General features: G+C 39.0%; 1 protein-coding gene across 2 annotated transcripts in view; it reads left to right on the plus strand.

Moving 5' to 3' along the window:
• disp3 (dispatched RND transporter family member 3) overlaps positions 1 to 14,731 on the plus strand; it is a 439,032-nt gene that overhangs the window by 112,642 nt on the left and 311,659 nt on the right. For both annotated transcript variants that reach the window (XM_063033465.1, XM_063033466.1), the window contains exon 3: positions 9,314 to 10,386. In XM_063033465.1, coding sequence (XP_062889535.1) covers positions 9,432 to 10,386 — 955 coding nt within the window. In that variant the 5' untranslated portion in view covers positions 9,314 to 9,431. The remainder of the gene's footprint in view (positions 1 to 9,313; positions 10,387 to 14,731) is intronic.

Here is a 14,731-nt window from a genome sequence, read left to right on the forward strand (position 1 = left end):
GTCGGAACTCTACAAGATGGATTTAAAACCAGCGCTGCTTTACCCAGCACGTCTAAGGATTGGTACGTTGGATGGAGCCCTCCGTTTTTTTGAATCTCCATCAGATGCCCAGAGTTATCTGGATCAATTTTCACCTTCAACATCTTAATCGTAATTTTTAACTATCTCCGTTTGATCGGAGGTTGTGAATTTGTCGCCCTTAATTTTTTTTTTGCCTTATATGGGCAGAAAAGTTCATTTTTGATTAATTAATATGGTTGCTAAACTTTCTTTCTATCTGCGTCATTCCTTTCTTTTTCCCAGGGGATTCTGGGTGGTTATTCCCTCAGCGTCATTCTATGTATTTCCTTTGAGGCCTTAAATTATGTAGTTTTTAAATCTACTTTTTTTTGTAGGTTTTCATAACTAGTTTATGTTAATAATTTCTTTTTTTTTTGTTTATTCATAGGGTCTGGGGTTTGTTGCGTTTTTTAAAATATTTTCTGACTTTTTCTCTGTTATATTAAGTGTTTGTTTTAATTGATTTACTTTTTTTTATTCTTTTACTGTTTTATAACTAGCTGATCTTTTTTATATTTACACTTTTTTTTAGGGAGCGTCTATCGGAAGTCATGGGGGTAGTTTTAGTGCTTGCTTCTTTCTGGCTGGTCTGTGTTAGATTTAGCCTTGGAATCATGGGGTGGGGGTGGTGGGAGGGGCTTCACGTTTTAGTTTTTTTCTTCTTGGGCTATGTACACTATTGAAGTATTGGTGGCGTTCTCCTTCCCGGTATCTCTTATCTGTTCTGTTCCCTTTCCGGGTTCATGGGTCGAGCCTATCGTCAATCCTCCTTGTTGCGGGTTGACTTTAGGGTTTATGGAGTCTATTATTAATTTTGTCTCCTGGAATACTAATGGTCTTAACCATCCTATTAAAAGGAAAAAAGTTTTTAAAGTGTTCCGGAGACTTAAAGCACAAATTCTATTTTTACAAGAGACCCATGTGCGGAGGGGGGATAGACTACGTTTTTTTAAATTCTGGAAGGAACAACAGTTTCATTCGAACTCTAACGCTAAGATTCGAGGCGTCTCTATTTTTATAGACTCCTCAGTTACTTTTATACAACATGATATTATCTCTGATCCGAATGGTAGATTTCTACTGGTTAGTGGTCTACTATTTAATAAAAAGGTAGTTTTGGTTAATGTTTATGCTCCCAATATGGACTGTCCGGAATTTTATAAATCATTATTCAATCAGTTCCCGAATTTGAATGAGTTTTCATTGATCTGGAGCGGAGATCTTAATACCTGTTTATCTCCAGCTTTGGACCGTTCGGCTCCTCTACGGACCTTACCTAATAAATCTGCAACTTTGATTAATTCATTCCTCTCTGATTCTGGGTCGACGCACATTTGGCGTTTTTTGCATCCTCAGGAAAAAGATTTTTCTTTTTTTTCACATGTTCACCATTCCTATTCAAGAATTGATTATTTCTTTATTGACTCTCGTCTTATTTCTTCAGTGATTAAATGTGATTATGACTCTATAACCATTTCGGATCATGCTCCACTTAAGCTTTCTATTAAAATTCAGGCCAATACACAAAATAATAGACAATGGTGTTTTAATTCGCTGTTGCTTCAGGATTCGGACTTTGTTAAATTTATGAATGAACAGATTGATCTTTTTTTTACAATCATCTATACAGAGAATATTTCTGTGAACATTCTTTGGGATACTTTTAAAGCTTATATTCGTGGTCAGATTATTTTGTATTCTGCTGCTTTGAGGAAGAAGCTGAAGCAGGAGGAGTTGGTAATTGTGGACAAGATTAAGGAAATTGATAAGAAATATGTTACAGCTCCCTCTGAGGAGTTATATAAACAAAGAACTGAACTTCAAATGGAACACAGTTTATTACTTTCGTCCTCAATTGTAAACCAATTAAAGAAAACAAGAAGTGAATTTTATGTACACAGTGACAAAATTGGCAAACTGTTGGCTAACCAATTGAAGTCTAACTATGCTAAATCTCAAATTAATCAGATTTATAATCAAAATGATCGACTGATACTTGATCATGCGGGGATTAATCAAATCTTCTTTGATTTTTATTCTTCCTTATATCAATCAGAGTCTCCTCGAGACTCTAAATTTATGAATGATTTTTTAGATAACCTAGACTTCCCTGAGATTTCACAGGATATGTCTTCTATGCTAGATACTCCCATTACCACTGATGAGATTAAGAATGTTATTTCCTCTATGAACCTGGGGAAAGCTCCTGGCCCTGATGGGTTTACCGCAGAATTTTATAAATGTTTTGCACCTTCATTAATCCCTTGGTTCTGTAGGGTTTTTGAGGCTTCATTGAAACTTGGTAAACTTCCCGAGTCTTTCAATAGAGCGTCAATCTCTTTAATATTAAAGAAGGATAAAGATCCTGCTCAATGTGCATCTTATAGACCAATATCTTTATTAAATGTTGATTCTAAATTTTTTTCTAAGTTATTAGCAAACAGATTAGAAAAAGTACTTCCTTTTATTATTTCGGAAGACCAAACGGGTTTTATTAAAGGTCGTTACTCTTTTTATAACATTCGCACACTGTTAAATATTGTTTATACCCCCTCACAAAATGTTCCTGAGTGTGTTATCTCTTTAGATGCTGAGAAAGCTTTTGATAGAGTAGAATGGCCTTACTTATTTAAGGTGCTTGAAATGTTTAATTTTAGCTCGAAATTTATATCCTGGATCAAATTGTTATATCATTCTCCTGTGGCCTCGGTCCGTACTAACTCTTTAAGCTCACCTTTTTTCCCTCTTTTTCGAGGTACTCAACAAGGTTGTCCTCTTAGACAAAAGAGGATGCTTCTCTTGATGTATTCTCTTTAATGCAAACTGAAAGTCTCCCTAGTATGGCAGAGATAGTAGAAAGGGAAACCAGAAAAGACCACACACTGCCTCACGTCTACGTGGCCATCCAAAATAGCTGGAATGTGGGGCAGAAATGGCAGTTGCCCCATTTTTACCAGTGCTGGAATGAACTTGTCCTTGGCAGGAGTTGCCTGATGTGGGGATTGAGAGTTTCTACCATCCAAGCTAAGAACTGAAGTGTTAGAGGAGCTTCAGGCCAGTCATCTAGACGTGGTTAAAATGAAAGCGTTGACTCAAAGCGTTGGCTCAAAGCTTTGTCTGGTGTCCTGGGAGAGAAAAGCTGATCGAGCAGCTTGCCATACACTATTCAGGATACCAACATATCCAGAAGAAAGGTGTCCAGAGCTGTCAGAACCTGCAGTCCCAGAGTCAACTTCTATAGCCACCACAGAGGACGCCCCAGAACCTGTGATTGTTTCACAGTCACAGTGTGTCACAACAAGCAGAATGAGCCCCCTTGTCAGGAAAATTCCAAATTCAAAGTAAAATTTATTATCAGAGTACATACATGTTACCACTTACAACCCTGAGATTCTTTTTCTGCGGACGTACTTGACAAATCTATAGAACGGTAACTGTAAACTGTAAACAAACTCTGCAAATGCAGATATAAATAAATAGCAATAAATAGTGAGCATGAAATAACAATACAACAGAGTCCTTAAATGAGTGTAGCCATCCCCTTTTGTTCAATGTTGCGGGGTAGTAGCTGTTCTTGAACCGGGTGGTGTGAGTCCTGAGGCACCTGTACGCCCTACATGATGACAGTAGTGAGAAAAGAGCATGGCCTGGGTGGTGAGGAACTTTGGTTTTATCCATGATGTACAGGGCCAAATCCATTACCTTTTGTAGGATTTTCTACTCAAAGGCCTTGGTGTTCCCATGCCATGTTGTAATGCAGCCAGTCAGCATACTTTCCGCCACACATCTGTACAAGTTTGCCAAGGTTTTCAATGACATGTCAAACCACTGCAGTCTCCCGAGGAAGTAGAGGTGTTGTCATGCTTTCTTTGCGATAATATTTATATCGTGGGTCCAGGACAGGAATCCTCCAAAGCTATTAAATCTTTAGGCCTGAATGGGGCAATTTAAAATTCACTATGCTGTTGATGTTTATATAGTTCATTCTTTATATGCTGTGTCGTTTGACATAGGTGATCATGGTCTTTCCACGACCATGATTGTACTTGGCAAATTTTTCAACAGAAGCCTTTGTTTACTTCTGGGCAGTGTCTTGACAAAACGTGTGACTTCAGCCACTATCGACACTCTTCAGAGATTGTCTGTCTGGCATCACTGGGCGCATATCCAGGACTTCTGATATGCATCAGCTGCTCATATGACCATCCACCACCTGCTCCCATGGCTTCATGTGGCCCTGATTGGTGGGGGTGGGGGCTAAACACGTGCTGCACCTTGCCCCAGGGTGACCCGCAGGCTAATAGCACCTTGCACCTCCTTTGGTAGGGACGGATCTCCACCCCACCACCCAAATCTATATAGTAGTTGTATTATATAGATTACTGCATATATTTAAATATATATAAGATGACTGGACAGGAATCTGCTACGTATTTGAGTTGAGATGCATTCTATATTGAGTTGGAGTTTATAGCTAAGCAAGAGAGGATTGTTGTGTGTTTAATATTTCAGGGTAATATGTGAGTAATATTGTAAATATATTGTTTGATTAAGCGTCCTTTCTTCGTTCACATAATTCATTACGGGTTATGTAAGAAGTATGTGAATACCATATGTCATTGTGCCACCACATCATTAGTGCGCGCCTCACTATGGTAAAAATGAAGTAGACACGTTATCCCAGGATCCCGTGCTTTTCTTTTGATTAGTTTTATGTTTTGGAGTTACAAAACATAACAAGTTTCCTCTTCTTAGGACCAAGCATGCAATTAAGTTGGAGCTATGTTGTAGCACACCATCAAGGATTCACATTATCCCCATTCAACCAAGAGTAATGAAATTTTCAGTTTTAGCCACAAATGTAATTCAGAAGTAGTCGAAGATGTTGCCAACTCAGTGATTCAATAGATTACTCCAGAAAATATTGCAAAACTGGGCAATCTGTAGAGGAAGAAGGGAATGTTAACAACAACCCATGGATTTCTAGACCCAGTTTTCAGTGGAGTAACAATGAGCACTGTGATAACAGTTTTGTTATCACCTGTGTTGTAACCTAATAACAGCAGGCACATGCTTAAGATTTGGTCCTATTGCAATTATTTAAACCAGTCATATTTCTTGGTGTTTTGCCCTATTCAATGGATTTATTTTAACTGTTGTATTGCACCAGCCTAGGTTCGTTGTTCAGATCTCTAGAGTCGTTACACTCAGGTCAAAATCAAGTTTATTGTTATCTGCACAAGTACGCATACAGTATGGTCAGGTGCAATGAAAACTGTACTTGCAGCAGCATTCCCAGGCACACAGCTATCACATTAATAAAGAACATAAATTATGCTCATTTTTAAAGGAAAGAACACAATTTTGCCAAAAAAAACCGAAGTCCATTTCAGCGCATAGTGATGAAAGTCATCATCGTGTTGCTAAACTTCAGTCATGATTAGGTTTGTGCCAATTGTTTTAAGAACCAAATGGTTGAAAGGAAGATACTATTCTTGAAACTAGTGGTGTGAGATTTCAGCTTCTGTACCTCCTGCCTGGTGGCAGCTACAAGAGGATGGCATGATCTCTAGATGGTGGGGAATCTTTGACAATGGATGTTGCCTTCCTGAGGCAACACTTCTTGGAGATCTGTAGAAATGACCGCTTGTGGGGAGGAATGAGCTGTGATGTTTTGGGCTGAGTCCACGATTCCTTATAGCTTCTTATATTCCTGCACATTCACATTGCCAAACCAGACAAACAGTGAGGATACTTTCCACAGTACATCCGTAGAAGTTAGAGTATTCATTGACAAATCAGCCTTCCAAGTCAGTAAAGGTAAGCAGAGCAGCAATAGAGCCAAACTGACCAATGTGGTCGAGCACAGTGTGTAGATTGCAAAACATTACCTGCAACAGCAAGTTGTTGATTATCAATTTCAACACTCAGCAACCAGATCTGAACTCCACTGGAATGACAGGTGTGTTTGCTTTTAATGACTGCATCCAGTCATACATCAGCTATTTAAGGTAATGGGCTTCTGATTTTCTAGTTTTCTGATGTATATTCCTAAACAGATCATTGCAAAATATATGAATAGAGACAGGAATAAAGTTAAAAATCAATCTGTGAATAACAAGCTGATTTAAACGGAACTTCTCTCATGAGAAAGCAGAGGTAATACCAGATAAACTTTGCTTATTTTTAAAAGAAATTGTTTTCAACTGAATTGCTGACAAAAGTCATGAGCAGTTGAATTTTTTGTTTTCTTGCCAAGAATGCACTTTACAATATACTATTATGTGATTAATTTACTCAACAATGGAATACCTTTCTGAAAGGACTGATGGAATAAGTTGAATTACATCTAATGATGAATTTAATCAGCCCAATCTGAACCAGTTCAATGCTTAATGTAGTATCTGGAGAGTGAAAAACACACCAATACTCAACACTGGAAAATGACATCCCATCTCTTGGTGCGGGGATCTCTACAATTAGAGAAGTGACTCTGATGGGGATTTGACAATATTGAATTTTTAGAAAAAGAATCTGAAATGGAATGTCAAAGGTTCTTTTCTTCAGAGCAGGGGTTCCCAACCTGGGGTGTGTGGACCCCTTCTTTAATGGCATTGGTCCATGGCATAAACAAGGTTGGGAACTTCTGCTTTAGAGAAAGGAGTGCTATGGGGTAAATGTGCCTTGAAAATTATGAAAAAGTTTGATCAAGCAGATGTGAAGAGAATTTTTCCATTGAAAGAACTGAGTAAAATTAAAACTCATTAACATAAGACAGCTATGTGGAAAATCCTTAGGGAATTTAGGTAAAAACGTAATGAAGTTGTAGAATCTGCTGTAACACAGTAAGGTTGAAGGGAATGATATAGCTGTATATATGATAAGGTATATATTATAAGAATATGAAGAGTTGACATTATATTCGATACTGGTTAGGTCCCTGCATGAGAACTGTGTATAGATCTTGTCCCACTTTAGTGGAAGGATGTGATGACACAGATGAGGGTGCAAAGGTGGTTTACAAGGAGCTTTGTAGCAGGGAGGAAAAATTAAACAACCTAGTCTGATTTCTATTGGGACAGAGAAAGCCGAGGAGGAACTTACTTGAAACTTACAATTACAAAGAACTTTGATAAAATTAAAGTTAAGGCCATAGTAGGTAGATCAGAAACCAAAGGTACGAATGTAAAGCAATTTGTTCTCAGATTAGAAAAAAAAATAAAGCTTTTTTTTCCACTCTGAGGGTGATAGGATTCTGGAACTTGATGCCTGAGAAGGCCAGTAGAGGCAGAAACTTTCCTAACAATTACATAGATCTTGGATAAGTACATGGAAATCCATGACTGTGAGACTGATGTCAAAAAAAAAATGTTATTAGTCTTTTTCAAGCCGCACAGCCACATTGAAATGAATATCCTCATCTAGTCTGTGAGCCAGTAGGGTTGGTCGGCACCATCTGAGGGGAATAATGCTCATTGTGATTTTTAGCAAGGTATACATCTCTAGAGTTAGAAAATATGTGATAGCATTGCACCAGTGGTAGCCTTATTACTTCAAATAAGTAATCACTTTTTGTATATATTCCATATTAACATCAGTACAGCCGAAAATGTTACTCCACCTCCCAAAAGGTAAAAGACCTCATTTGGAGAGATTTCTGGAGTTTTATCAATGTCATGATATTTTCCATATTGTTGTATCAAATCAAAACAATCTTAAGCTTTTGTCATAGCATATAGAATTACAGTACAATAATTCAAATGTATGGTTCCACACGGCCATAACCTAGGCCCCATTTGGTTGTAAAATGAATATATTTAATCAAAGACTGCCTTCCATACTTTGTTTTCCATACTTTCATAACCTATTAATAATCATAATAATTTTCCAAGTCTTCCACATCTTCATCTGAACTTTCCACACTCTCTGAGGTGGATGCCTGGTTCTCACAGTCTGCCAGTCTACACATGTCAGTACACCTGAGGCCATTTGCAGCACACATACATCTTGGGAGTGAACATTTTTTTGGACAGTTACAGGCCAGTAGATCCAGGACGGCAGCGGGTGCTGGCTGGCCTTCCATCCAGTGCACCACCAACTGTTCAGCTTCCCCTTTTCTCTCCATCTTCCATCCTCTGCTAACAGGGCTTGGCACTTGTAGGTCCTTCTCCAAACACCTTCTCCATATACCAGCCTGGTAGTTGGCTCACTGTGCATGTTTTGTTAAGCAGTCTTCGCATGGTGGGAGTTGATGACTTTCGATTTCACCTTTTATGGCACAGAAAATGTGATACCTGAGCTCATTGACCTTGGTGGTCGATGCTTTTGGGGCATTCAGGAGACATGTAAATGCCTTCAGTTTGCCGATCAGTTCTGGGGAGAGGTCCCACTCCTGACCCAACTCTAAGAATGTGTCCTGAGTTTCCATGTTGCTGGTCAGAAGTTTTAGGGCACTTGTCTTCCCTTTGCCTGCAAACACGTTTACAGTGTCACATCCTGTATATGCGTGCAACCCGATGAGAGCCCTACAAACCTCTATGCCAACAGTGGCAGCAAGCTTCCTGAATGGTGGAGAAGCGCTCTTTGTGCTTCCAGGCAATTTCAGTAGCTTTTGCATAGAGTGCTTGATCCATGACTACTACAATTGTTTCTAGATGAAGTTCCTTCCTGATTAGCTCTGATTGGTTCAGGATTTCAAATACTGTGGTCAACTTTGTGGCTGGTAAATTGATGGTTGGCAGATACCCAACAATATCTTGTAAGATTGGTTCTTGGTCCCTGGTGCTGATATTAAAACCAGTCCAGCTTGGGATTGTCTGATTCTCCGGATCTGTTTGCCTTGCAAGTGTCCACACCAGATTCTTCTTGCAGGCAAGAAAGCTACCACCGCTGCAATGCTCTCACATATTTTCTAGCACTAGGGGTGTATATCTTGCCAAAAATCACTACAAGAATTATTCCCCCCAGGTGGTACAGGTGGGCCAAATTTGGGGTCCTGGCTCACAGACTAATTCTGTGTTCTAGGATTCCAGGACATAATGCACGGAGTTTATCACTCTTTCATTTCATGGCAGTGTAAGTACAATAACGCTACAGAAATAACGATATAATTTCCAAGCCATTGGCTGATTCATTGCATTGAGTTAAATTTTAATACTGTGTGCCTCAGTGCTATTGCAAATCTCTTTAAATATTCATGGTGTCCCCTCATTTAAAAGTAATAAAATTTATTGGTTTGTATTTTCTGTTGTAGATGTTGTTAAATTGGATGTTCACTTGGAAGACAGACTGAAGACAAGAAGAGTCCAGGGTCCAATTCAGTTTTCTCTTCTCTTTCTATTCACACCTCCTTCCTTGGAACAGATATTAATATGGAAAGTGATGACGACCCTTTGGTGCAACATTTGTGGCTGGAAGAAGAAGAATACGATGTGTCTGTTAGCTCCCACAGAGGCGAAAAACTCTGCAAGAAATGCCACTGCAGCTTTAAAAGACTATTCCATGATTTGAAAGTTAAAGGCTTTTGGGGAGTAGTTGGGTGGATATTTACTAACCCATATTGCACTGCCTTAATATTAGTAATAGGTTGCACGATTCCAACAATTCTCACTATTTTCATGTTTATGCATTGTTCTAACCTCGACATAGATATATCCTACAATGCCTTTGAGATTCGCAACCATGTTTCCTCACAGCACTTTGATGCGTTGACCCTTGCTTTAAAGTCCCAGTTTGGGTCCTGGGGGAGAAACCGACGTGACCTGGCTGAGTACACATCCGCAACATTGGAGAAACTCATCATTGAAGAATTACAGAGACTGCACAGTAATAATTCAGAGTTTATTGCTGCCACCCTAGGTAAAACCATTGATAAATCAAGTGAAACCCAATGGCCGGATAGAATCCAACTGCGGAAAAGAGACTTGATCTCAAATTCAGGCTTAAGTGAGAGCTACAACAGATTCAAAATACAACAAGCAAGGGCTGCGTCACAAAAGAACTATCCAAGCACTTACGTTAACGGAGACACGCAGACACATGCCCTGTGGAGGATGGAACTTGTATTTCTGGCAAGAGGTGATGATGAAAGGAACATCTTCACCAAGGAGCGTTTACTGACAATTCATGACATTGAAAAAAAAGTCATGGACCATCCTAGATTTCGAGAGTTTTGCTGGAAACCTCATGAAGTTCTCAAAGACATGCCACTTGGTTCCTATTCCTATTGCTCACCTCCCAGTTCCCTCATGACTTATTTTTTCCCAACAGCACAAGGTGGAAGAATATACTATGATGGAATGGGACAGAAGCTGGCAGATATTCACGGTAAGGCGTCATCTGATTTTGTATGCTAATGAAAATATGTGGTGAGAACTAAGAGTTGATTTGAGCAACTATTTCAGCTGATGTATTCTTTCAAGCCTCTCATTATTTCTGAATACAATTGCAGTGGTAGACAAACCAACATCCATTCCTCTCTGCTGCTAATACTGATTATACAGCAATGCAAGAATCAGTCAATGAGATACATTTTCTGGCCAACAACTGAAGAAGACAGTCTGAAGGAAAGCCATTTTCCATGGATAAATATACGGTTATGATTATAAATGAATTGGTCATAATATTACAAAATTTTTCTCAGAAGGAATAGTTCTTGAAAGGTAAATGTGAAAATGAAAATAAAGAATGAATAAGGTAAAGCAAGAAAACACAGAACAAGGAAAGCTGAATTTCTAATAGGTAATATAGATCTAGGAAAATTATTGATAAAGGTGATAACTGAAGGTTTTAAAAATCATCATTCAGATGATCTTGAAAATCACAAGGTTTTTGTGGAATAGGTCGAGTCAAGTGAAGGAGGACAGTTACAATAACACTGATTAGTATAATAACTAGACGATAGAAGATAATGTTGCTTACATATTCAGTTGCTTTCAAGAATACATAACCTACAAAGGTGTTGGAAGATGATTCAACAGCAGTTTGAAAAATACTTTTTAAAAATTTGCAAGAGATTGGGGATGAGGAGAAGAGAGTGGAGCTAAATTGGATTGCTTAATCGAAGAACCAATGACATCATCTCTTTCAGTGCAGTATTATAAAAATGGATGAAACTCCAATAAATATCCCAATTCTGGTGTGCACGTAGTATTTAATCCAATATCTTTTTCTTTGAATGAATGCCTGGTGTACAAAGACTTTAATTTGGGCATACACTCATTCAGAAAAAAAACACAGATTGCCTTTAGCTTTGGATGTTACCTTACAGGATTGTGCTGTTATTGTAAATGCTCTAGTATGAATCAACACCTGTAACAATTCTATCAGTTTCTGAGTGTAATTCAACTTCCCTGCCAAATGCTATTGTACTTAAGTTAAGAGCTCTGAGCTACTATATTGGTGGATGATCACTGGTTCTAAATATTGTACCAACTTTGGCACTTTTTTTTGAGAATTCCTATAGAATTCCTCAAAAAAAATTGATGCACAAGTGTTGGGGATTGAAAAATTGAAATTTTTTGTAATTTAGGATCTGATCAGCCTAATGGTACGTCAACACATGATTCACGGTCTAGCCTCAGTGCTACATGAGACCTCATGTAGAAGCACCTAAATGGGTACCAAGTCAAAACTGAGGCTCTTGCAGCAGTATTTTAATTGTGTTCAATCTTCAATAGGGCAAGAGAAACATGCTTAATTGCATTGGAAATTTAAACTGAAGGAGGTAACAAACATCTGATATGTTTTATTTTGGCTGTAAGATTTATGTTGTGCATTTTGTCTGTAATCAGAAATTCAGAACAAGAATCCCAGTGTTTGATTAGATGGCGGTATTGACAATATGAGGGGAGGAAATACACACAAAACTTAAGGAATGAGGTGGAGTGGGGAACAGTGGTGGCAGTAAATGACATTATAGAGGTGGGAAGGGTTACGATTGTGAAGGAGTTAATAACTCAGGTATGAACTTTAACTTTACATTGTAGGATAAAGTCGAGTTTGCTGAGTGAGGCAATTAACAGAAATAGGAGCAGGTGTAGGCCATCCAGCCTTGTGAGTAATCATGTCATTCACTAAGTTGATGACTGATCCTCCCCAGCCTTTTGCAGCACCATCCAAATTCTCCTTCATTCCTTTAATATCTAGATATCTTTGTCTATATGACACAATGACTGGTCCTCCACAGCCCTCCAAGGTAATGAATTCAAAAAGTTCAACATCCACTAAGTGAAGGAATTTCTTTCCCCATTTAGGTTCTAAATGGACTACCACAGAAACTGTGGCCCTCGTCCTAGATTCAAAGCTATGGGAAACACCTGGGTGTCAATATCTCTGAAGTCCTATCCTGGACCCAGCATACTGATGCAATTACATAGAAAGCACAACAGCGGCAATATTTCATGAGGAGTTTGACAAGATTTGGTATGCCACCAAAGGCTCCAGCAAATTTCTACAGATGTACCATACCATAGCATTCTAACTGGTTGCATCACTGCCTGCTATGGAGGGAGTGCTTGGGAAAAGCTGCAGAAAGTACAACGTTAGCCAGCTGATCGTGGGCACTAGCTTCCCTAGCATTGCGGACATCTTCAAAAGGTGAATCCTCAAAAAGGTGGCATCCTTCATTAAGGATGTCCATCACTCAGGACGTGCCCTCTTATTATTGCTACCATCAAGGAGGGGGTACAGGAGTGTGAAGGCACACACTCAGCATTTTAGGAACAATTTCTTCCCCTCTACCATCAGATTTTTGAATTGACAATGAACCCATATACACTACCTCACTAATTTTTCCGTCTCTTTTTGCACTACTTATTTCTTATTTTAGTTTATAGTGTCTGTTTATTATGTATTTCACTGTACTGCTGATGCAAAACAGCACATTTTTCAACCTGACTCTGATTTTGATCTTCCGTACATCCAGACTGTCAAGCCCCTGAAGAACTTAGTATATGTGAATGTGGTCTCCTTCTAACTTTCTCAGCTCTGGATGTCACAGTCCCAATCTACTTGATCTTCCCTCGTCCAGCAATCCTTGAGACAAGTCTGGTGAATCTTTACCTAGTGACATGCTGTCATGACAGCAACCTTTCCATCGATATCAGCAAGACAAAAGGGCTGGTCGTTGACTTGACGAAGTACGTGGTGCAAACGGTTCTGTTTACACCAACAGTGCTCAGGCTGAGTAGATTGATCACTTCAAGTTCCTAGGAATGAACATCACCAAAAGCCTGTCCTCCATTCAACCACATCGAGGCCATGACAGAGAAAACTCACCGGCACCTCTACTTCCATAGAAGACATCTCAGAAATCTGGCATCTCTCTTTTGACTCTCACCAATTTTTATTGATGTACACAAAAAGCATCCTATCTGGATGCTTGACAGCTTGGTGTGGCAGCTACTCAGCCCGTGACCACAAGAACTTGCAGAGAGTTGTGGGCACAACTCAGCACATCTCAGAAACCTGCCTCCCCTCCGTGGACTCTTGCTGCCTCGGTAAAGTAGCTAACACAATCAATGGCCCACCCATCACAATCACTTTTCTCCCCCTCCCATTGTGGCAAGATACAGAAGCCTGAAAGCACGTGCCACCAGGTTCAAGGACAGCTTCCATCTGACTATTATAAGACTATGGAATTGTCCCCTAGTACAATAATATAGATTCTTGATCTACCTCGTTATGGCTTTGTATCTTACTGTCCACCTCCACTGCACTTTCACTGAAACTGTGACACTTCATTCTGCATTCTGTTATCATTTATCTTGTACTACCTGAGTGCACTATTGTAATGATATGATCTGTATGGATGGCATGCAAAACAAGTTTTTCACTTCAGTACATGTAGTAATAATAAACCAATTTACCAGTTTATCAATTTAATATATGGTAAGTACTTCAGTCCCCGGATAAGGAGAATAAAACTGTATACAACTTTCCTAGAGCAGATTCACCAATGCCCTATCACTACAGGTCCGATTCTACTAAATACTGATGTCTACTGATAAAGTATCAGCTTAAATTAAATTCTTTGTTAGGGTTATTCTTTTAAAAAATGTCTGTTAGTTTCACCTGGCATAAAGCATTAAATACATGACTGAGTTGCAAGCTTATTTTTATTCTTATAGAAAATTGCAGAGACTTGAAAGAGGCCACTGAACCAATTGACTCAAGCTGCTTTAGCAAACAGTATAGTGCACGATTAGTTACGGTCAGCAGTGTTGTGTATTTAATGTTTCAGCAATATTTGAGTAATTTGTATATATATTGGTTGATTAAGCATTCTTGTTCATTTAAATAATTGATTGCAAGTTAACTGCATACGCCATCACAGTACCACGTGATTCGCTCACACCTCGCTTAAAATAAACACGAAGTTAGACCCACATTCCTGGACCCCCATGTCTTCCCATGAGTTAGTTTAAACTCTTGAAGTTACACAACATAACAAGCAGATTTTGAGATAAGCTGGAATTCATGGTGTGTGGAAGATAGGAAGCAGATTAGTGGTCAAGAGAAGGGATGGTTTGGATTATAGTGGTGGATGATTTCAGGGAGGAGTGGAGTAGTGGATGTCATATAGATAAATACAGACTAGAGAAAATCTGAAGATGCCAGAAATCAAAGCAACACACACAAAGTGATCGAGGAACTCAGCTGGCTAGGCAGC

Source organism: Mobula hypostoma, chromosome 25, assembly GCF_963921235.1.
Source record: "Mobula hypostoma chromosome 25, sMobHyp1.1, whole genome shotgun sequence".
NCBI lineage: Eukaryota > Metazoa > Chordata > Chondrichthyes > Myliobatiformes > Myliobatidae > Mobula > Mobula hypostoma.